This window comes from Coregonus clupeaformis, chromosome 9 (assembly GCF_020615455.1).
Source record: "Coregonus clupeaformis isolate EN_2021a chromosome 9, ASM2061545v1, whole genome shotgun sequence".
NCBI lineage: Eukaryota > Metazoa > Chordata > Actinopteri > Salmoniformes > Salmonidae > Coregonus > Coregonus clupeaformis.
The window spans coordinates 32655121-32677638 of NC_059200.1; the positions used below are offsets into that span (position 1 = coordinate 32655121).

Genomic DNA, 22518 nt, shown 5'->3' on the forward strand with positions numbered 1-22518 from the left:
ATGTCCATGTTATCATCCACAATTACAATCCAGTATTCATCATCAAAGCAGCAAACTAGAAAATCAGATGCTCGCACATTCACCATTGTATACTCATCTATGGGTTTTCCGAGGACTAAGTCAAACTTAATGGCATAATGTGTCAGTAGCTAGGTTTCCATCCAATTTGTGACAGATTTTCATGCAAATATTCTAAAATCTACATGAAACAATATGCGCCTTTTCCCACCAGAGATGTTTCCATAAAACTGACGTATTGTGGATAAAAGTGTGCGTTTTGACGTAGTGCACATAAAAATAACTTTTGCAGTTAAACTCCTATGTACCGAATGAAAAATACAAGTTAAATGGGTATTCATCGCATTTAATGCTACTGATGGTTTTGTCCCAAAACTGTTGCGTTATATAGCAAACGTGCCCACTCTGGTCTTGCCACTTGCGCTCTAGCCAACAGCTCGCAGATACATTACGGGTAGGCTACCTATATTGAAATTATTATGGATATAGCGATATCATTTTTATTTGTCAAACGGCTGCCAAGCATCGATCATCATGTCACTAGAATAAGACCCTCGCTATTTAAAGGAGCATCAAGCACATCAAATGCACTTTGACCACCCTGTGAAGTTCATCATAACTTATTTCATCTGTAGCCTACAAAACTGCATGGTTTCCCAAGTCGTAGTGAGAGGACCACACAACATATCGCGTGACTCCAAGTTTACTTCGATTTGATGGTTATTATATCAATATTTGCCCATAAATGCGTTTCCACTGCCATTTCTCGCATAACACATTTTACTGACACCATGTCGAATGAACAAATTGTCTGTCGGCATTTATACATTTGTACCTGCATATCCTGTTTCCATCAGCCCGGTCGTGACTTTTTTCTTGCGTCAGGTAATTCAGTCGCATGAAATGGTTGGATGGAAACCTGGTTACTGGAAACTCTTGATGAGGCTTTTGGAGAGTAGAACAAAGTGATGGAAGCTGCGGGTTCCTGGCAGAGGTCTTGTGTCTTTCACTGAGTTCTATGTGCACATTTTCCATGTCCTGTTCTATGATAAACACTTTCACATCACATCTATGCACAACACCATCAGGTCCACTAATGCATGGCAGTCCTTATCCACCTTAACTGCATTTAGCATTAGTGACATTTTGGTGTATTGTACATACACACAGAGTGTGTTCCAGATGAGCTGACTGCCACACAATGCTTCGGACATAGACTGCATAATTTGGAAAAAAAACTTTTGTATACTGGACATTTATTTTTGAAAGCTGCATACAGTTCTTTAAGGTTGCACAGAATGAGTCTCTTCTGCTCATGAACTTTGAATTTGACAAAATCCTTTTCCCCTGGCATAAGTCTACTATATATTACATTGTCATTGTAGAATCTAATGACCAAATCCTCCACTCTTTGGCAATGATTTTCCAGTTTTCTGCTTTGGCAACTCCATGATACCTTTCTCTGAAGCCAGTTTTCTTGCTGCCCATATGTAAACACGGACATTAAAGACCTCTTTAGTTTTGACTATAGACCATGATGGTGGAGCCATTATTATTTTTGAATCTTTTACTTTCTGCTGGATAATTAGTTTTTCTTTCATTAAGTAAACGAGCCTGTCAAGATCTTCAGCATTTTGCTGAATTTCTTTAAAGATCTCAGGCTGCTCTGAGGCGCCAGTTCCTCAGGAGATACATTAACAGATTGAGCAGCCTGCTGATGTATGGTGGATTGTGCATCTTTGAACTTCATCTGCACGTGAAGATTTATTTTTGCACAGCATACCTTGGAATGAGATGCCACTCCATGGAGCCGTAGTGGACTTACACCAATGTCACTTAAACTGGAGTCAAGACAGGACTTCATTCTTTTAGCAGCCCCTCAACATCATGACCAGATTAATTATGTGGCTCTCCATTGTCACTTTTTTCATTGAAAGCAATGTGACATCATGGACGCAGTTTCATTCCAGGGATGACATTGTCACTGAACATTCCCTTAATTCTTAGCCACCTACACATTTACTTCTGAGTGATCTATTTACTGCTTTCATGTGTTTATTAAATGAATCACAACATTTTCTTTGGAAGTTTGGGTAGAAAATCAATAGCTTTTGCTCATGATGAAAGCAAATTGTGTGGTCATCCTCACAAGTCAAACCTGTCCTCCATGAAAACAATTTAGTTTGTCCTTCTTTTAGCAACCTCAAATGCTTCAAACTAACTTTCCTTGAATAGTCCAATGAATGGCAACTCTGAGGTCTTTCCCTATGGTGCAATTCTCATGAAGACATTTCCTACTAGCCCAAAACGTTGGAGCAATTGGCAAGTGGCTGAAATGCTGAGCGTGACAACCCTATTAAAAAAAAAAAAGAACCAATTAGAACATTTACCATTAAGTCCATTAGAAACCATTAAACCTACGCAATACACCATTATATAAACAATTTAAGCCACTCACCAATAGAAACTATTGCAAAACACAATGCAGTGTGTTTTTGGGATATTTACCTTTTGAAGACCATTAGAGACCACAACCATTGAAACCATTAGAACTGCTGTAGCCTAGTGGTTTGCTTGTTCACTGGAAAAGGTATAACTGCTCCAGACCTTTTTTGAAGGGAATAGGCCACACACTCAATGTATTCTCAACCAGTAAAAATGTTGCTCATGAGGTTGAAAATCCCTGAGCCTATCCCTCTATCTGGGTAGTACCCAACTTCCGTGAGTGGCTTTTGACAATTTCTTTGGATTCCTCATGTCTTACTCATTGTTAGAAAAAAGTTGGGTCCAAATCGGATGTTAGGTACTATATTTATTGAATATTATATGAATCTTATACATTTAAAATGGCCAATTTGGTGCACTCAATTAGCTTAATTTCTCAGAGTTCAAATGGTCTTTCAATAAAATGTTTCAGGAACGCTTATCTGTTTCTAACTACCGAAATGATTTCAGAACAATCTGAGATGGTGGGTGTCAATTCTCTTTCTTGTGCTTTTTAAGGTGAATGACTCGGGAGAGATTGTAGCCGATAGACTCACCAGAAGAGCACAAACTTAGCAAACTAGCTAGCTAAGCTGGCATATTTTAATTACATTTTAGTCCACTTGACAGGGTTATCTAAGATAATATACGTTTTTATCGATTTCTAAGAGGGCACTCACTCTCCAAAAAACAATCCGTCAAATAAAGTAGGTCAGGACTGGACAGGAATAAGTTGACATATTTACCTGAATTGAACCCAGCTCCCTTCCTCTGTTTCTAGGTGATATACAGCTCATTCGGTGGGACCTCTAAAGGCCTGCACTTCAACAACCTCATTGTTGGCCTGGTTCTCTTGACTAGAGGACGTGATGAGGAAAAAGCTAAATGTGAGTATTGTAACAGACAGACTGATGGAACCACTATAGATGTTTGTGTTGACCATGTAATTGCAAGAATAATCATAGAATGACATAATAATTTAATAGGATCTCTGAGAATAATCTTTAAACAAAGGCTTTGTATACAATATGTGAAGTTTTAACAAATAGACCCTCTTCACACAAATGGACCCCTCTTTTGGACCCCCATTGTGAATGTCACCTGTGACAGAGTTTCATATCAGGCTAAACTTCTTTTGTGGCTCTCCTTCAGATATTTTCAGTCTGTTTGCCAGTGATTCTGGCAATCATGCAACGCGAGAGGACATGGAAAGCATGCTACAGACTGTGGATGGAGAGATCCCACTTTCTCTTAGGAAGTGTTTCTCTGAGGTTAGCTCATATGCCTTATTTGAATGAATATGTACGGGTAACTGCCAAAATAAAGGAAATGCCAGCATAAAGTGTCTTAAGAGGGAGTTGGGCCACCACGAGCTGCCAGAACAGCCTCAATGCGCCTTGGCATAGATTCTACAAGTGTCTGGAACTCTATTGGAGGGATGCGACACCATTCTTCCATGACAAATTCCATAATTTGGAGTTTTGTTGATGGTGGTGGAAAACGCTGTCTCAGGTGCCACTCCAGAATCTCCCATAATTGTTAAATTGGGTTGAGATCTGGTGACTGAGACACACACCCTTTAAACCCCCTATGCTCCTTTGAGACCCCTCTTTCAAAGTTACTAAGATCTATTCTTCTATCCACGGTATCTAAAATAATGGGCAACTGGGCATTTTTATACATGACCCTAAGCATGATGGAATTTTAATTGCTAAATTAACTCAGAAACCACACGTAGAAGCACCTGCTTTCAATAGGTTTTGTATCCCTCATTTACTCAAGTATTTCCTTTATTTTGGCAGTTACCTGTATTTTACTGTTTTAAACACACATTTTGACAGCCATGTTTTCACATACTGTATGACCGCCAGGGTGGGTGCAAATCTGCTATTACTCGCTTACCAGGTCAATTTTAATCTGCAACTTTTGTTCACTACAAACATGCCACATATCCTAATGTATCCTCATGTCTTATCTAATTGTAAGCTGCTGACAGGACTTCTGTTATCTGTTTAACCAAGTGCACATGGCTGCTAATGCTACTTGACATAAGAAGATAATTCCAGTATGTGTTTTGCACCTTTGTTCAAGGCTTAGTGGAGGTCCTGTCAATATGTTGATCTCTCTTGTTATTTTCTTTACCAGGGTGAGAAGGTAAACTATGAGAAATTTAAGAGCTGGCTCCTGAGCAACAAGGATGCCTTCACCTTCTCCCGCTGGCTCCTGTCCAGTGGGGTGTGTGTCACCCTGACAGACGATAGTGACACACCCACCTTCTACCAGACCTTGGCTGGAGTAACACACTGTGAGTGACTGTCATCCTGATCCTTTGGGAGATACACTACCAGTCAAAAGTTTGGACACACCTACTCATTCAAGGGTTTTTCTTTATTTTTACAATTTTTTACATTGTAGAATAATAGTGAAGACATCAAAACTATGAAATAACACATATGGAATCATGTAGCAAAATATATTTTATATTTGAGATTCTTCAAATAGCCACCCTTTGCCTTGATGGCAGCTTTGCACACAGCTTTGCACATAATTGCCTGTTGTTAAGCACGACGCAACGCCTGGATACAGCCCTTAGCCATGGTATATTGGCCATATACCACAAACCCCCGAGGTGCCTTATTGCTATTATAAACTGGTTACCAATGTAATTGGAGCAGTAAAAATAAATGTTTTGTCGTACCCATGGTATACGGTCTGACATACCACGTCTGTCAGCCAATCAGCATTCACGGCTCGTACCACCCAGTTTTTAATAAATAATAGGCTAGGGGTCAGATTTGATCTCAAGTCTTGTCATGCCACTTATTGATTTTCTCTTGCAGTAGAGGAATCAGATATCATTGACCTGGAGAAGAGATACTGGCTGCTGAAAGCTCAGTCTCGGACCGGACGATTTGACCTGGAAACCTTTGTCCCTTTAATTTCTCCCCCTATTCATACATCCCTAAGTGAAGGTAAGAGAATACGCAGGATGTGGATTTGATTTATTGGATACTTCTTTTGAAGGCGATCGTTACGTCCATTTCTCCTTCTGTGCAGGTTTGTTTCATGCCTTTGATGAAAACAGGGACAATCACATAGATTTTAAGGAAATCTCGTGTGGACTATCTGCTTGCTGCAGAGGGCCTTTGGCAGAGAGACAGAAGTGTAAGTACATACACAAGCACTAAGCCTTGCTGTTTGTCATTCTTTCATCACATTGACAGTTTCAATGTGTGACTTTCACCTTGTTTCTTTTCCCCAGTCTGTTTCAAAGTGTTTGATGTTGACCATGATGGGCTTCTGTCTCGAGAGGAAATCACAGAAATGGTTGGGGCATTACTGGAGGTGTGGAAAGACAATCGCACAGATCTTCTACCTGTAAGTTCCATTTGGCCAGACTGGACATATGATGGACATACTGTAGAGAATGATAACTGTTGTAATGTTTGTAATTAGATTGTTTTGTTTGTTTGAACCTGTCCCATTACCACTCTGGTTTCTTACCTAAGCCTTACCCTGCCTCTGTCCCTTAAGGAAGCGCACAGTAATGTCCATACCATTGTGGAAGACATCCTGAAGGAGCATGACACCACTAAGGTATTACCTTACTGCTTGCATGACTTGGCATTCATACAGATTTCTTTAATGTTGTCAGAAAATTTTGAAACCGGCTATTGGTGGTTATTGTGTTCTTTAGCAAGGGCATTTGACCCTGGAGGACTACCAAATATGGAGTGTGAAGAGTGCATTTGCCAATGAGTTCCTCAACCTGCTGTTTCAGGTAAGAGCCAGCCACTGTGTGTTTCTACTTTGGTCTCCATTATGTGCTGTGCATGCTTTTATTGTTCTGCTGGATCACCAGTCTTCTGCTATCGTGTTGGTCACTAGGTGTGCCATATTGTCCTGGGGCTGCGGCCTGCTTCCCCTGAAGAGGAGGGACAGATAATCAGGTATGTGTGTCTGTGTCACCATGTCATTGTCCTTTCCTGCTGTCATACACATGCTTACTTATCCCCTCATCAATCAATCTAACACTCACAAACTCACTCACTCGTGTCTGCAGGGGCTGGTTGGAGAGGGCGAGCAGACACGGCCTCCAGCCAGGAGACTACTGGTTCCTCATAGCAGTGCCGTGGTGGCAGCAGTGGAGGGACTACGTCCAATATGTAAGCAAGGCTTTTTCACTGCTTGACACCATGATCATCTGTTTATCATACTGTGCCCATTCTTTACTGATGTGATTTTGGTTGTTGGAATCTCTTCCAGGACAACAAGCATATCGTGGTGGAGCAGCCATTAGTGTTTGGCACGGTGAGGAGTGGTGTAGGGACCGGAACCCAGGCCAGGGCGGAGCAAGGCCCAGAGGGGGAGAGCATGGCCAGCTCCCACAGCTCCCCAGAGGAGAAGTTCGCTGACAACATCTCCAGTGCATCAGAGGCCTCCGAGACCACCACCGGCAGTGAGTGGCTAAGAATTCTCAGCACCCAGTGTTACACTAGTATTAGCAAAACAGTTGGATACTAGTATAGCTTAATAATAAGTCAATTTACCACTCATTATACCTGACTTGACTTACACACTGTGTGCTGAGAGTGAGTTTACCACTGAATGTCACTGAAAACCATTAATTTGCTCTCCTTAGGCCTTCTTCCCCTGGGCTCGACTGCTACGGATATCTGCTTTGCCCGTCTGCATGACACCCCAGACACAGACAACCAGTGCTTCCTGGGGGCTGATGGGAACATGGTGGTTCTAAGGCCTGGGGCCATCGATAACCAGCCTCTGGTCACATCAGAGCCCTTAAAGGTACGTTAGGCACCACAAACAAAACTGTGGAAAGGGATAGACTCAATTAGAGATTAGAATGTTCCTCTTCCTCAAACTGACCTTGCCATATTGTTTCAGTTTTAAACCTGTCCCTCTTGAACTGTTTCCCCAGGCTCCCACATTGACCATGGAGGGGGGCCTACTGAGGTGCTCCCCGTCTCTGATTCTAGGCCGGGACTTTGAGGTTGTGCCAGAGCCTGTGTGGAGGGCACTCTACCACTGGTACGGAGCCAACCTGAGTCTCCCCAGGCCGGTACGTACAGTTCAACTCTGTAAAGCAGGACCACTTGTTGGATTTGCCCTTAAACAGTCACCATTATCATCCCTATTCAAATCACATTTTATTGGTCACATACACATATTTAGCAGATGTTATTGCGGGTGTAGCGAAATGCTTGTGGTGTAGCGAAATGCTTGTCATAATCCTGATATTGTGATAACCTCACATTCCCATCCCCTCCCCTCTTCTCCTGTTGGCATTCCCAGGTGATCAGAAACACCAAGACAGACTGTGCTGAGCTGGAGCTGTTCCCCCGACACCTGCTCTTCCTGAGGCAGCAGCAGCCCCCCGCCCGCACCCCCCAGAACAACGTCTGGGTCAATATGGGTAAGAGCTTCCCCTGCATGTGTCTCCAGCACTTCCCCAAAGGTTACAAAGCAAAGGAGGGACAAGAATAGCACAATGCCCTAGTGACTTTCTGCCCCAAGAGTGTCCAGGGTCAGTGCCATTCAGCATTTTGATCTCAAAAGCAAGTCCACTCCCGACTGTGGATGATTGAAAGACTGCTTGTGCAATAGATGCATTCAGCCTACAACACAATCACGAATCAATCTTACAAAGTTAGAATTGGTTTGGTTTGTTGCATTGAAAGGGGCTGATATTATATAACATAATTCACACATTAGAGGGGAAACATTGATCTGTTTAAGGAAATATGTAACGGGGCAAACTAGTAAAGTTGAATCACTAGAGTTCTCTGCACGGGCTGGCATTTCTTCTGCAGCAGTCCTGGAGGAGGAAGGCGCTTAGAGGGAACATTGGTCACAAGACTTGGGGCAGCACAGGAACACATAAACATCTCAGTCATGTGAGGTCATTTCTGTGTGGGTTCCCACTATCAGGGCATTAAATTAACTTTTTGGTCCACCAGCCACTGTGGCAGGTAGATAAAGAAATCAGCCAAAATATCTTTTTGCCGCTAAAATTACACCAACAAAACGGATGAACATGCTTTGTAATATTTCTAAAACAATAAATGTATTACTAGTAAGAAGTAACTAATGTGGTATATTGTTTAATTACTATTTTTTTGTGACCTGAGTCTTTTAACCAAAATATCACAGATTAGATAAATATTTTCACCTGCCCCTGTAAGGGCGGGGGGTTACCGTGGTAGCACGACTAGTCATGTTTGTGCCTGTGAGATTGAGTCTGACTAGTAGAAGCGTTGTCTTCTCTTCGCTAGCAGTTGAAACTAAAACATAGAAAAACAACCTAGCTTGTGAACAAAACAATGTCAGTAGCCAAGAAACACGAGGACAAAAAGTCTCACTTCAGTAGACTTTAGTTTCAAGTAAATTAGACAAACGTTTATGCCTGTGCGCAGCGCTTCTAAAAATGAATCTTTCACTCAGCTCTTCACATGTGCTCAGCCCCCAGCCAGGCAGTGTTGCAGCGCGAGGTGGAATAGGCTAAATAGGATTCAAAGTTCTTTTGACTTTGTGCGATTCATTTACCAGCTATGAAACAAAATGGCAGAAATATTTTGAAAACAGCTACTGCAGCATTTATACTTGACTATTGTTATTCACAAATGCGAGTGAAATGCTCGCACAGTGGAGCCCTGACCACCCGCCAATGTGGCTGGTGAAATAGATGTCTTACCTGCCAATGCCAAAATCTACCTGCATTTGGCAGGTGGTGGGTGTTAATGTTAGGCCTTACACACCGTTTTATCTGTGACACTCAGGGCAATATCCTAAAATGTGCACGCTCCATTGACGTCAATGAATGGTATACGCGATAAGCTAAGTGTGCAGATCACAAATTAGGATCTGGGCCTCATTATATGGCAGAGCATTTGGCCACAGCAACATAGTCTGTGAATATGCTACCACGACTTTTCCTGTGCTTTTTACCAATCATGTGTGCAGAGCAGTGCTCTATGTATCAATGGTTGCTCCCTGTCCTCCCCCAGGTAACGTCCCCTCTCCTAGTGCCCCCCTAAAGCGTGTGTTGGTCTACACGGGCTGTTTCAGTAGGGTGGGCACCATCAAGGACATCCATGAATACCTGTCCCAGAGACTCCGCATCAAGGAGGAAGAGATGCGCCTGTGGCTCTACAACGATGAGGTTGGTGTGACTCAGAAGGTTGACCCTTCATCAACATACACTGCAAGGTTCTACCCAAATAATGTAAGAGGGGCACTGTGCCACCTTGTGGACTTGGCTGCACCACTATGCATTAAAAAAATACAAAAAAACAACAACATGTAAACACACTCACAGTGAACACACACTGTGAATTACTTGAATTGCTCTTGCCTGGACATACCTATGGTCCCTGTTCTGTTGACCATTGAGTAATGAAATTAGTAGAATAATTCTAGGAAAAATACTGTGAAAAATATTCAATAATTCATTTGCACTTAACCAGTCAGTGTTTGCTACTTTATTTGTTATCATTTAAGGCTCTAGATTGCAGGAAATTGCAGTTACAGGTGTTCAAAAACACACAAATCTCTGAGTCCAAAAGGAGCCACAGCCCTCCTTGGGACCTCCCCCTCGACTGACTCCTCAGCACCACCTTGTTATGAAAACCTGGGGAGAACCCTGCACTGCAAACACAGACCTGCACAAGTGCACAGTAAACACTCAAACTCAAATGTAAACACAAATGCACTCACAAAAATGTTACAGTTCAACAATCTCTCATTTCTTTCAAAACAATGTTATCCACAGAATTATCTGACCCTCCTTGATGATGAAGACCATTCCCTGGAGGGGTTGAAGATCCCAAATGGACAGTATGTGGTCATAGAAGGTATGCATAACGAATCTCTGTGTTTGAATGGCTCCATCATCTATTGTCAGGATGAGAAGATGAAGATGGTTTCTTTTGTGTTCATCAGTTCGGAACAAGGACATGAGCTGGCCTGAGGAGATGTCCTTCATCGCTAACAGCAACAGGATGAATAGACACAATGGTATGCCCATTACTGCATACAGCTACTGCACCAATACAACATTAGCACTACTATTATGTATTCCTTATTGATAATTTAACATTAACTGAGCTGATTGGTACTTTGATGTATTATAGATAAGTCTGTCAGACAATACTTGTTTTGCTTTCTCCAAACATGAAAGGGGTCATACTGACTGCTGTAGGAGCTTTTGATGGTTGAATAACCTCCTCAGACTGTTGCCTCCTCCTGTTGTTCACAGTCCCTACTGAGAAAGGTGCTACTGGATTGAGCAACCTTGGCAACACGTGCTTCATGAACTCCAGTATCCAGTGTGTGAGCAACACCAAGCCTCTCACAGACTACTTCACCTCAGGAAACTACCTCTACGAGCTCAACAGGTATGTGTGTGCATTATTTTAGACTTAAAAGAATACATGCTTATTATACAAGAAAGTATTATTATACAAGCTTATTATACTCTTTGGGCAAAATGTTGGTCAAATAAATCCACAGCAAGCAGAAATGGATGTGCGAGTTTCTTTTTAATTTGTGCTGTTTGTCTCCATAACAGGACCAATCCAATTGGGATGCGTGGTCACATGGCCAAGTGCTATGGCGATCTGGTTCAGGAGTTGTGGAGTGGAACACAGAAGAACTTGGCCCCTCTGAAACTCAGAGTATGTCCACTTACAAGCCTCCAACTGACACCCCCAAATAACACTACAGACTACCAACCTAAAAAGTACAGACTACCAACCTAAAAACTCAAATGGTTGTCTTTTTCCCTTTTCTCCTTGTCCTCCGTCTCTTCCCTCAGTGGACGATAGCGAAATACGCCCCCCGGTTCAATGGCTTCCAGCAGCAGGACTCCCAGGAGCTGCTGGCCTTCCTACTGGACGGCCTTCACGAGGACCTGAACCGTGTTCACGAGAAGCCCTACGTGGAGCTGAAGGACAGCGACGGACGACCAGACTGGGAGGTGGCTTCTGAGGTCAGAGTTTATACACACTGTTCCTATCTTCATGGTGGGGAGATCCAGAAATAAGGCCTTGGGTGAATCACATCATGTAGCTGTTGGAGTATAAATATTGATTTGGAGGTGTAATATTAGCTTTCTGTGCCATCTTGAACTGCTAGAAGTTGTCCTTTGTAGCTCAGTTGGTAGAGCATGGTGCTTGTAACGCCAGGGTAGTGGGTTCGATTCCCGAGGACCACCCAAACGTGAAATGTATGCACGCATGACAGTAAGTCGCTTTGGATACAAGTGTCTGCTAAAAGCCGTATATTATTGTCTGGTGTGATGATGGTGAGTTGTGTTCCCCCAGGCGTGGGAGAATCACCTGAGGAGGAACCGCTCCATCGTGGTGGACCTGTTCCATGGCCAGCTCAGGTCACAGGTCAAGTGCAAGACCTGTGGCCACGTCAGTGCACGCTTTGATCCCTTCAACTTCCTCTCTCTCCCTCTGCCCATGGATAACTCCATGCACTTAGAGATCATAGGTGAGCCTTATAAATCAAATCAAATTTGATTGGTCACATACACATATTTAGCAGATGTTATTGCGGGTGTAGCGAAATCCAGTGTATACAGTACTACAGTGCAACATCCAGAAGATATATTCCAAAAGATTAAAAATTAGCATCATATTGGAGATGCGTCTCAGGAAGTCTGTCGCCTGTCCACCCTTTCCTGTACTAGACTCTGAGCTTTACAGTAACAATGGGGTGTTGAATAGAAACCTCATTTGTTCCTGTTGTCTTGTGAGAGAAAGTATATTGTATCCTGTGCCTCTACAACACTTTGCTCTTTGCTTCCTCTGTCCAGTCATTAAGCTGGATGGGTCATGCCCAGTGCGGTATGGGCTCCGGCTCAATGCGGATGAGAAGTACACAGGCCTGAAGAGACTCCTGAGTGAGCTCTGCTGCCTGAATCCTGAGCAGATCCTCCTGGCTGAAGTCCATGCCTCCAACATCAAGGTAGAGCCATCATCTATCCTCCAGCACTGTACATCCATCCATCACACTGTCAATATCACCGTCTGCACATAGACTAGTGATTGATTGTCTGTCTACCCAATTTTTAGAATTTTCCACTGGACAACCAGAAAGTTTGTCGGGCAGTGAGCGGCTTCCTGTGTGCGTTTGAGATCCCGGTGCCAGGCGCACCCACGTCTGTGGTGTCCACCCCCACACAAACAGATGGTATACCGATTGGTTCTTCTGTTTATCAGCAATGTTTCAGCCTTTAACATAAGCCACTTTTAAAATGTATTCAATCAAAGCCTTTGTCAGAAGGCTCTTTTTTAAAGGCAATCAGTAAGAAGTGATGAAAGAGGTTTAGAATACAATGAAGTAGCAAACGAGCACATCTTGGAATGTAAACAAATGCACAGGTTCTATAAAACAGTTGAAAAAGGTAGATACTTTGACACTGGAAAATGTTTGTTTTTCGTGTCATCTCCAGAAGCTCAAGCACTAGCCTATGGGAACGCTACCATGGTAACTGACAGTAACTCTCTGAACCTGGGACTGATCCCCAAGGGCATGCCCAGCACCGTCGTGCCCTGTGGCACAGAAGGCAGCCTTGCTAACGGTCTCCCCAACGGCCACGTGGTGCCCCCTCCGGACAGCCCCTTCACTGGGTACATCATCGCCATCCACAGGAAGATGGTAAGAACTGCAGGATGGGCTAAAGATGGAGAGAAGATTAGCAGTGCATCAAGATAAGTCAGTCTATATAATGCTCACTTCTAAACAATGTGTTATTTGTGTTTGTTTCCTAGATGCGGGCAGAGTTATACTTCCTGTCCAGTCAGAAGAATCGCCCCAGCCTGTTTGGGATGCCGTTGATCGTGCCATGTACAGTCCACACCAGGACCAGGGACCTGTATGATGCTGTGTGGACCCAGGTGTCCCGCCTGGCCAGTCCTTTGCCCCCTCAGGAGGCCAGCAACCATGCCCAGGACTGGTCAGTCTCTCCAGACCACTCTCTGTGTTCTGTCAGGTGGCTTTGCAGTGCTCAGTGTTATCCTAAAGGTACAGGTGTGTGATGCTGATCGGTGTGTATGTGTGTGTTATTGATTTTTTGGGGGTGTCAACACACAGTGATGACAGCATGGGCTACCAGTATCCCTTCACCCTGCGTGTGGTGCAGAAAGATGGCAACTCCTGCGCTTGGTGTCCATGGTACAGGTAATTAAGTCTGTCACACAGTACAACATATCACAATACGGTTGAAGATAGAGAATGTGTTCATTGATACCCTGTGTTGTTGTCCCCCTCAGGTTCTGCAGAGGCTGCACAGTGGAGTGTAACGATGACAGGGCTGCTGTGGGAAATGCCTTCATGACTGTGGACTGGGACCCCACTGCTCTGCACCTCCGCTACCAGACCTCTCAGGAGAGGGTAAGAGAGACAAGAGGCTGAGGATAACAGCAGCAGTGGAACCCTAGGGGTCATATCAATGTATTTATTAAATATCTAATGGAAATACTACATACACTAAGTAATGTGTGTGTCCTGCAGATCGTGGAGGAGCACCCCAGTGTGGAACAGAGTCGCAAGGCCCAGGCAGAGCCCATCAGTCTTGACAGCTGTCTGCAGGCCTTTACCAGTGAGGAAGAGCTGGGAGAGGATGAGCTCTACTACTGCTCCAAGTGCAAGACCCACCGCCTGGCCACCAAGAAACTGGACCTGTGGAGGCTGCCGCCCATCCTGGTCAGACATACAGCTCATTCCCTCTGCATTAACTTCCCAGTCCTCTCCCTATTCATGTTTGTGTCAATAGGCAACAGTTATATGCAAATATAAATGAATAAACCCCCAATCAAAATGTCTGCTATGTCTGAAGTGCAAGATTGCACAGGACCACCCACTCTAAAACTCCTTTATTCTGTCCATTTGAATTGCAGATAGTTCATTTAAAACGGTTCCAGTTTATGAATGGGCGGTGGATCAAATCCCAGAAGATTGTTAGGTTTCCCAGGGAGACGTTTGACCCCAGTGCTTTCCTGACCCCGAGAGATGCAGACCAAAGCCAAGAGAGCTGGAGGGACGAGCTGGGGGAGGAGCTACACGACACCGAGGGAGGAGTGCCAAAGTCTGGGGGTGGAGACACTGTCTGTAACTCTGCCCTGACTCTCAACAATGGGAAAGGTTTGTATAGAGTCTTGACTGGTTTCAGATGTACCTGTCATATCCCACTTATTATTTTAAAGAGGCGTTCTTCTATGAATGTATGTGTCTGTTTGCAGACTCTCTGTGCTCAGGGAGGATGGCCAGCACCCCCCCCAGCAGAGACGTCAGCCCCAACTGCAGCCCTCAGAGTGAGGGCAGGAGGCAGGGCCGTGGGCGGGTGTTTCCCCTGGGAAGCAGGTTCCAGCTGTCCCTCAGTAAGGAGAGCCTGGACAGTGGCAGGGAGAGCCCCATGGAGCTGGAGGCCAGCAGGACTGGGATGGGGAGCAGGGGAGAAGGCCTCAGTGACTCCACCTCTGGTGAGGACACGGCCAGGGAATGTGACAACACAATGTCTGAGCTAGAGAGCAATGGCTACACCGAGGACAGCATGGATCTGGAGGCCTCTCATGGCCAAAGAGACAAAATCTACCTGGATCCCATGTACAACTTGTATGCAATTTCAGTAAGTTTTAAGTGGGTCAAATATTTGTTTTTCTCTGTAAGAATATTACTCTTCTAACCTGAAGACACAGTAGAGCAAAGTGACTGTCTATCTACCATCTGAAATATCCTCTAACCCCCAATCACTTTTGGTTTTGCAGTGCCATTCAGGGATCCTAGGAGGAGGCCACTATGTGACATATGCCAAAAACCCAAATGAAAAGTGGTACTGTTACAACGACAGTAGCTGTAAGGTAAGCGAAGTCCTGAGTTTGTATGCCAAAAACAGAACTTATATCTCTGCTTTGTGATGCAGTGTCCATTGTCATCTGCAACTCAGTTATTTAAAGTTCAGAAGTATAAACAAAGCCTCACTGTGTTTTCTGTGTTCAGGAGTTGCGGTCAGAGGAGATTGATGCAGACTCTGCCTATATCCTGTTCTACGAGCAGCAGGGAGTGGATTATTCTCTGTTCATGCCCAAAACTGACGGCAAAAAGATGGCCGACACAACTAGCATGGACGAGGACTTTGAGTCTGACTATAAGAAGTACTGTGTTCTTCAGTAATGGACTGTCTGTTGATATGTGTCAATGTGTTGCCGGTTCATCGACATGCTTGTGCTAGAAAACCACCTTACTATTTAACTCAGAAATCTCTCAGGTTGAGATGAGCTGAAGCTTAGAAATCATCCCTGGTGGTTAGAAGTGGACAACAAACCATTTTTACACCTCTTCATAGTGGATGGACCTTTTTTCAAGCAATGGTACTCAAGTTATTTCTCGCTAGCGATGTCAAACAAAATGGAGGGTATATTGGTTTGTTTTGGCACCAACATCTTGTTGCAGGGTGACAATGCTTAGGCCCATAGTTCTGGTCCTAGGCCAGATGTGACAAATGTGGGACTGTGTTTTTGTTTGTAAACCAATGTCAGTTGGAATATGCCATTAATGTTTCAACACATTTTGATTGGTACGCTCTGCAGTTAATAATACAATTGATATAGTGAAATTTAACTGAAAAATCTCCTCATTGAATAATACAAAAAATGATTGCAGTAGAAGCAAGTGTTCTCACTACCTCATCATACCCTGCTTTGGACAGTAGTCAAATCCAATGTAACAATTCGAAAATGTCTCTTTAGAAAATTCCCTTTTTTGTTGTCCTCCTCAAATGTACATTATTTAGACTCCAGACCGATAGTCCTGGATTATATTCAGTGTTTCTGAACTGTATGTATTTGCATTGCAATGTACCTTTTGTCTTTTGTGTTTGTTTATCATGTCAGGTCTGCTAAGAACAAAGCCTCACTCTCGCCCATCTGAGAGAATCTTCCTGTAGAATCTGCTTGTACCATTTATGTGTGCAGGTCCATTCTAACAACATATCAGTCTGTGCCATCACAACATTGTGATGTTATCCCATCACATCAACAGCTGTGTCATTACAGTAGTGCCACAAACAGGCTATATCATACTTTATCATTGTGCTCAATTTAACAATTCTTTATGCAAGTCATGAGATCACAACTTCGAAGGGCAGAAGTTGTGGATAATGTTGCATCTCTCTGAATGCCATAGGTATGAGGTATTTGATTTAGGCAGAGTGGGACATTTGACAGTTTATGAGTGGTTATACCTTACCGTTATGCGACAAGTGAATAGGTAGCTTTTCCCTCCGAGCTTTGGAAGACATTGTATTTACTGTAACTATATTGACATACACTGTATGTGAAACATAGGAGTTGAATTGAATCTAATCAGATGGAGAAAAAAAATCAAACTGTTTAGGCCTTGAGCTATAGTATATCCATTACAACACACAGCTATCATTTCTGCTCGGTCTTAAAAGTCTTGTTGAGGTATATGCTTTATTTGGTAAATAAATTACTGATTATAACAGCTGGACAGAAATCTACCCACTCTACCTGGCCTATGATGGTAGAATGATGCGTATTCTGATGTCTAATTTTTAAAAACATTTTTAACCTTAGCCAACTGTTGCGTTGGTCATTTTCAGTATTGTCCCCCTGAAAAGCTTGATGCAGTGAATACTACTGAATGATTTATTTGATGATTTATTTGTTTTATGTCTATTTAGTTGTTTTTCTTTGATTTATTATTAATTTAATGTACTTTTGTAAAATGTTTAAATTCAAAGATTATTTTGCACTGACCCTTGAGGAAAAACAAATGTAAATAAATACTTTTGGAAAAAGGATGTATTGGAATATGAACTGTAAATATCTGTCTTGTATATGGAGTGAATTAGTTTATCTGTAACTATTAAAGCAGCCAATGAAATACACAGCCTATCTCCCTTTTCTTGTACAGACTTATTAGGATGGTTAACATGAAAAATTGGATGTAATGTAAATGTATAATGACTTAATAACAATGTCATAACTAGCCTAAGATAGACAATATTCTCAGAAAGGAGTTAGTAAACCTTAGGGCCACATACATTTGATAAGCAAAGCTCAAAGAACTGTTGTAGAAGAAGCATTCCCTCAAAGGAAACCACAATATAAATACCATGTCATCCCCCTTACAGCCCAGCACTGTGGGTTACGTCAATCTGCTCAGACCTGTAAGTGTTGGTGAACGTAAACATCAGAGCACTGCAGGGAAATGCCTCCCACCTCATAGCCCTCTGACACACACACTTGATAACCACAGAGAGATGACTTATGGAACATGTTTGTAAAAAAAAAAAAATCATATTACGGTCATATTTCCAGCTTTCACTCTTAATGTTTAATTTGAAACAGTAAGTGGCCTGTCATAAAGTGTGACAACTGCCATTGTCACCCAAAAGCTCATACTAGTGCATGAATGTAGGATGACTTGAAAGCTAAATTGTTCCAGCAAGACAGTAGTGCTGAAGACTAAGCACCTCCTTCCTGTGAGTGAGGAACTACAGGAAGTGAGGTGAAGAACATACGTATAGAAAAATATTTAACATGAATTTGTACAGGAGGTGTTTGAATATCTATCTGCATGGGCTCTATGGGTGAGATTTCCTCTCTTTCTACATCAGCTTTAACATAACTCTTAAAAAGTAATTATAGCTCTATGCCAACTTGAAATCACATTTTATTGGTCACATACAAATATTTAGCAGATGTTATTGCGGGTGTAGCAAAACGCTTGTGTTCCTAGTGCAGTAGTATCTAACAATTCACAACAATACACAAATCTAAAAATAAAAGAATGGAATTAAGAAATATATAAATATTAGGACGAGCAATGTCGGAGTGGCATTGACTAAAATACAGTAGAATAGAATACAGTATATACATATGAGATGAGTAAAGCAGTATGTAAACATTATTAAAGTGACTAGTGTTCCATTATTAAAGTGGCCAGTGATTCCATGTCTATGTACAGTGGGGAAAAAAAGTATTTAGTCAGCCACCAATTGTGCAAGTTCTCCCACTTAAAAAGATGAGAGAGGCCTGTAATTTTCATCATAGGTACACGTCAACTATGACAGACAAATTGAGAAAAAAAATCCAGAAAATCACATTGTAGGATTTTTAATGAATTTATTTGCAAATTATGGTGGAAAATAAGTATTTGGTCACCTACAAACAAGCAAGATTTCTGGCTCTCACAGACCTGTAACTTCTTCTTTAAGAGGCTCCTCTGTCCTCCACTCGTTACCTGTATTAATGGCACCTGTTTGAACTTGTTATCAGTATAAAAGACACCTGTCCACAACCTCAAACAGTCACACTCCAAACTCCACTATGGCCAAGACCAAAGAGCTGTCAAAGGACACCAGAAACAAAATTGTAGACCTGCACCAGGCTGGGAAGACTGAATCTGCAATAGGTAAGCAGCTTGGTTTGAAGAAATCAACTGTGGGAGCAATTATTAGGAAATGGAAGACATACAAGACCACTGATAATCTCCCTCGATCTGGGGCTCCACGCAAGATCTCACCCCGTGGGGTCAAAATGATCACAAGAACGGTGAGCAAAAATCCCAGAACCACACGGGGGGACCTAGTGAATGACCTGCAGAGAGCTAGGACCAAAGTAACAAAGCCTACCATCAGTAACACACTACGCCGCCAGGGACTCAAATCCTGCAGTGCCAGACGTGTCCCCCTGCTTAAGCCAGTACATGTCCAGGTCCGTTTGCTAGAGTGCATTTGGATGATCCAGAAGAGGATTGGGAGAATGTCATATGGTCAGATGAAACCAAAATATAACTTTTTGGTAAAAACTCAACTCGTCGTGTTTGGAGGACAAAGAATGCTGAGTTGCATCCAAAGAACACCATACCTACTGTGAAACATGGGGGTGGAAACATCATGCTTTGGGGCTGTTTTTCTGCAAAGGGACCAGGACGACTGATCCGTGTAAAGGAAAGAATGAATGGGGCCATGTATCGTGAGATTTTGAGTGAAAACCTCCTTCCATCAGCAAGGGCATTGAAGATGAAACGTGGCTGGGTCTTTCAGCATGACAATGATCCCAAACACACCGCCCGGGCAACGAAGGAGTGGCTTCGTAAGAAGCATTTCAAGGTCCTGGAGTGGCCTAGTCAGTCTCCAGATCTCAACCCCATAGAAAAACTTTGGAGGGAGTTGAAAGTCTGTGTTGCCCAGCGACAGCCCCAAAACATCACTGCTCTAGAGGAGATCTGCATGGAGGAATGGGCCAAAATACCAGCAACAGTGTGTGAAAACCTTGTGAAGACTTACAGAAAACGTTTGACCTGTGTCATTGCCAACAAAGGGTATATAACAAAGTATTGAGAAACTTTTGTTATTGACCAAATACTTATTTTCCACCATAATTTGCAAATAAATTCATTAAAAATCCTACAATGTGATTTTCTGGATTTTTTTTCCTCATTTTGTCTGTCATAGTTGACGTGTACCTATGATGAAAATTACAGGCCTCTCTCATCTTTTTAAGTGGGAGAACTTGCACAATTGGTGGCTGACTAAATACTTTTTTTCCCCACTGTATATAGGGCAGCAGCCTCTAAGGTTCAGGGTTGAGTAGCCGGCTAGCGATGGCTATTTAACAGTCTGATGGCCTTGAGATAAAAGCAGCAATTACAGCTGCAAGTCTCTTGGCGTATGTCTCTATAAGCTTGGCACATCTAGCCACTGGGATTTTTGCCCATTCTTCAAGGCAAAACTGTTACAGATCCTTCAAGTTGGATGGGTTCCGCTGGTGTACAGCAATCTTTAAGTCATACCACATATTCTGAATTGGATTGAGGTCTGGGTTTTGACTAGGCCATTCCAATTCATTTAAATGTTTCCCCTTAAACCACTCAAGTGTTGCTTTAGCAGTATGCTTAGGGTCATTGTCCTGCTGGAAGGTGAACCTCCGTCCCAGTCTCAAATCTCTGGAAGACAGAAACAGGTTTCCCTCAAGAATTTCCCTGTATTTAGCACCATTCATCATTCCTTCAATTCTGACCAGTTTCCCATCCCTGCCGATGAAAAATATCCCCACAGCATGATGCTGCCACCACCATGCTTCACTGTGGGGATGATGTTCTCGGGTAAATCAGTATTTCTGGGTTTACTGTTACCATTGTCATTTTACTGGCCATTCTGTGGACAATTAAATAAGTTTATAGCTCAACTACTTGTTAACATATCAAACATTTGTACCTTTCCTTAATACAGTATCGGCAACATATGTGTTTATTCCATACTGGAGGCAGTAACATACAGTATAACACTAACTTTCTTCATACCCTATCCAGGTATCGCACTTTGATTCACACCATTCGAGAGCTGCGGGGTGTTGAGGGTCTATTGGGCAGAGCTCCTCCATCCAACCCCCCAGCCAGAAGTCCCCTAACCTTGAGGAAGTGTCTGGTGCGTGAGACTAGAAGCCCACTAGAGCTTGTCTCTGTCACTCTGGGACAGGAGTATCAGAACACTAGCTCGGCCACTCCCCTGCACAGGCAGACAACCAAGTCAGCTTCCAGGTCTCTCTGGAGACCACGGCAAACAGTAAACTCACTGTGAAGAAAAAGCTACAGTGTAAAAAAACATTATCATATTTAGCTGTGGAATGTTGTAACAGTGTGGACTTAATTTCCCAGGGTTCCTGCTTCAACACGTCAGGGCTGGGCATACAGCAACTCATCAAAGCAGGGAGGGAAGGGGTGTACTACAAGGCTACAATGACACGTGGCACCAACAAGGGCCACTCCATTGTCACCTGCAAGATGACCAAAGAGGGTAAGGACAAATCCACCAAGCTTACTACTAACATTCATAGTCAATACCAAAAAGACAATGCACTGTTCTCCTCACAATAATACATTTACCAATCACAGAGTAATGCCCTCCAACCCTCATCGTCAGAGGTTTACTGTTGCATGTGGTCACCACACATACTGTACATATTTGACTACAGTCCCCATCAGCACTATTGCACAATTGTTCATACTCCAGGTGGTGCACTGTGACCTAGCCCTGAGGAACATTGTGGTGAACCATTTCCCCAGAGAGGTGAAGCTGGCAGAGTTTGGACTGGCCCAAGACCTGACTCGCATGAGGAGCCGTCGCAGAAGCCACAAAGGAGACCACATGGTGAGGAGGACTGTCTTGGAGTCACCCAGACGTTGTGACCAGAGCATAATTTAACTTGGCTGTTCATTATGGATCATAGCTTTCACCTGGATTTACCTGGTCAGTCTATGTCATGGAAATATGTCTTGCACACTCAGTGAATAATGCATCCTAATAGGCTACAGATCCCCTCAGGTACAAATAATAAGAACATTAACATGACTAGTTCACAGGATTTGGTTCCAATGCAACATTTGCATTGTGTGTGTTTGAAAAGCTGTACATTTCATTAAATAGCCTACAATTGTTCCGTAGTGTTAATGTTAGTCATTTTGATGCACTTTAAATCAAATAGGAAGCTAGGGAGCAATTTATGTGTAGAGTAGGCCAGGACTCTGGGTTTTGGAGATTGAGTTTTGTCCAGTGGGTCATGCAAGGATTAGGGTTACTAAGATTTATGAACTTGAAATGAAAGCAAGTGGTTAAATTCTTAAAGGGCCAGTGCAGTCAAAATTTTGATTTTCCACACTATGAGGTTGGAATAACATTGTGAAAAATATGATAATGCCTTTTTAGTGTAAAAGCTAATTGAAAAGACCTCCTGAAATTTCAGCCTGTTTTGGTGGGATTGAGTTTTGGCCTGCCTGGTGACATCACCAGGAGGTAAATTAGTTAATAGACCAATAAGAAAAAGAGAGTTCCAAACCTCTCTGCCAATAACAGCTAGTTTTCAGTTTTCCCCTCCCCACTCACACCACTCTCAGACAGTCGTAGCAGAATTACTGCTTGAGAAATTGCTCTTGCTAAGGGACATAAAAACTCAAGGTGTC

At 42.9% G+C, this 22518-nt stretch overlaps 1 protein-coding gene across 2 annotated transcripts in view; it reads left to right on the forward strand.

Moving 5' to 3' along the window:
* The window catches only part of LOC121573767 (ubiquitin carboxyl-terminal hydrolase 32), a 28890-nt gene extending 11452 nt beyond the window's left edge, over positions 1-17438 (forward strand). For both annotated transcript variants that reach the window (XM_041886007.2, XM_041886008.2), the window contains 32 exons: positions 3284-3389; positions 3655-3773; positions 4648-4807; positions 5343-5474; positions 5560-5667; positions 5765-5880; positions 6037-6099; positions 6200-6283; positions 6391-6452; positions 6566-6668; positions 6769-6961; positions 7145-7308; positions 7442-7582; positions 7816-7936; positions 9528-9682; positions 10292-10373; positions 10462-10536; positions 10778-10916; positions 11090-11195; positions 11336-11509; positions 11844-12018; positions 12344-12495; positions 12603-12720; positions 12983-13188; positions 13302-13486; positions 13624-13710; positions 13803-13923; positions 14044-14235; positions 14430-14673; positions 14772-15157; positions 15297-15389; positions 15529-17438. In XM_041886007.2, the coding sequence (XP_041741941.1) occupies positions 3284-3389; positions 3655-3773; positions 4648-4807; positions 5343-5474; positions 5560-5667; positions 5765-5880; positions 6037-6099; positions 6200-6283; positions 6391-6452; positions 6566-6668; positions 6769-6961; positions 7145-7308; positions 7442-7582; positions 7816-7936; positions 9528-9682; positions 10292-10373; positions 10462-10536; positions 10778-10916; positions 11090-11195; positions 11336-11509; positions 11844-12018; positions 12344-12495; positions 12603-12720; positions 12983-13188; positions 13302-13486; positions 13624-13710; positions 13803-13923; positions 14044-14235; positions 14430-14673; positions 14772-15157; positions 15297-15389; positions 15529-15702 (4536 nt within the window). In that variant the 3' untranslated portion in view covers positions 15703-17438. The remainder of the gene's footprint in view (positions 1-3283; positions 3390-3654; positions 3774-4647; positions 4808-5342; positions 5475-5559; positions 5668-5764; positions 5881-6036; positions 6100-6199; positions 6284-6390; positions 6453-6565; positions 6669-6768; positions 6962-7144; positions 7309-7441; positions 7583-7815; positions 7937-9527; positions 9683-10291; positions 10374-10461; positions 10537-10777; positions 10917-11089; positions 11196-11335; positions 11510-11843; positions 12019-12343; positions 12496-12602; positions 12721-12982; positions 13189-13301; positions 13487-13623; positions 13711-13802; positions 13924-14043; positions 14236-14429; positions 14674-14771; positions 15158-15296; positions 15390-15528) is intronic.
* Positions 17439-22518: the final 5080 nt, after the last annotated feature.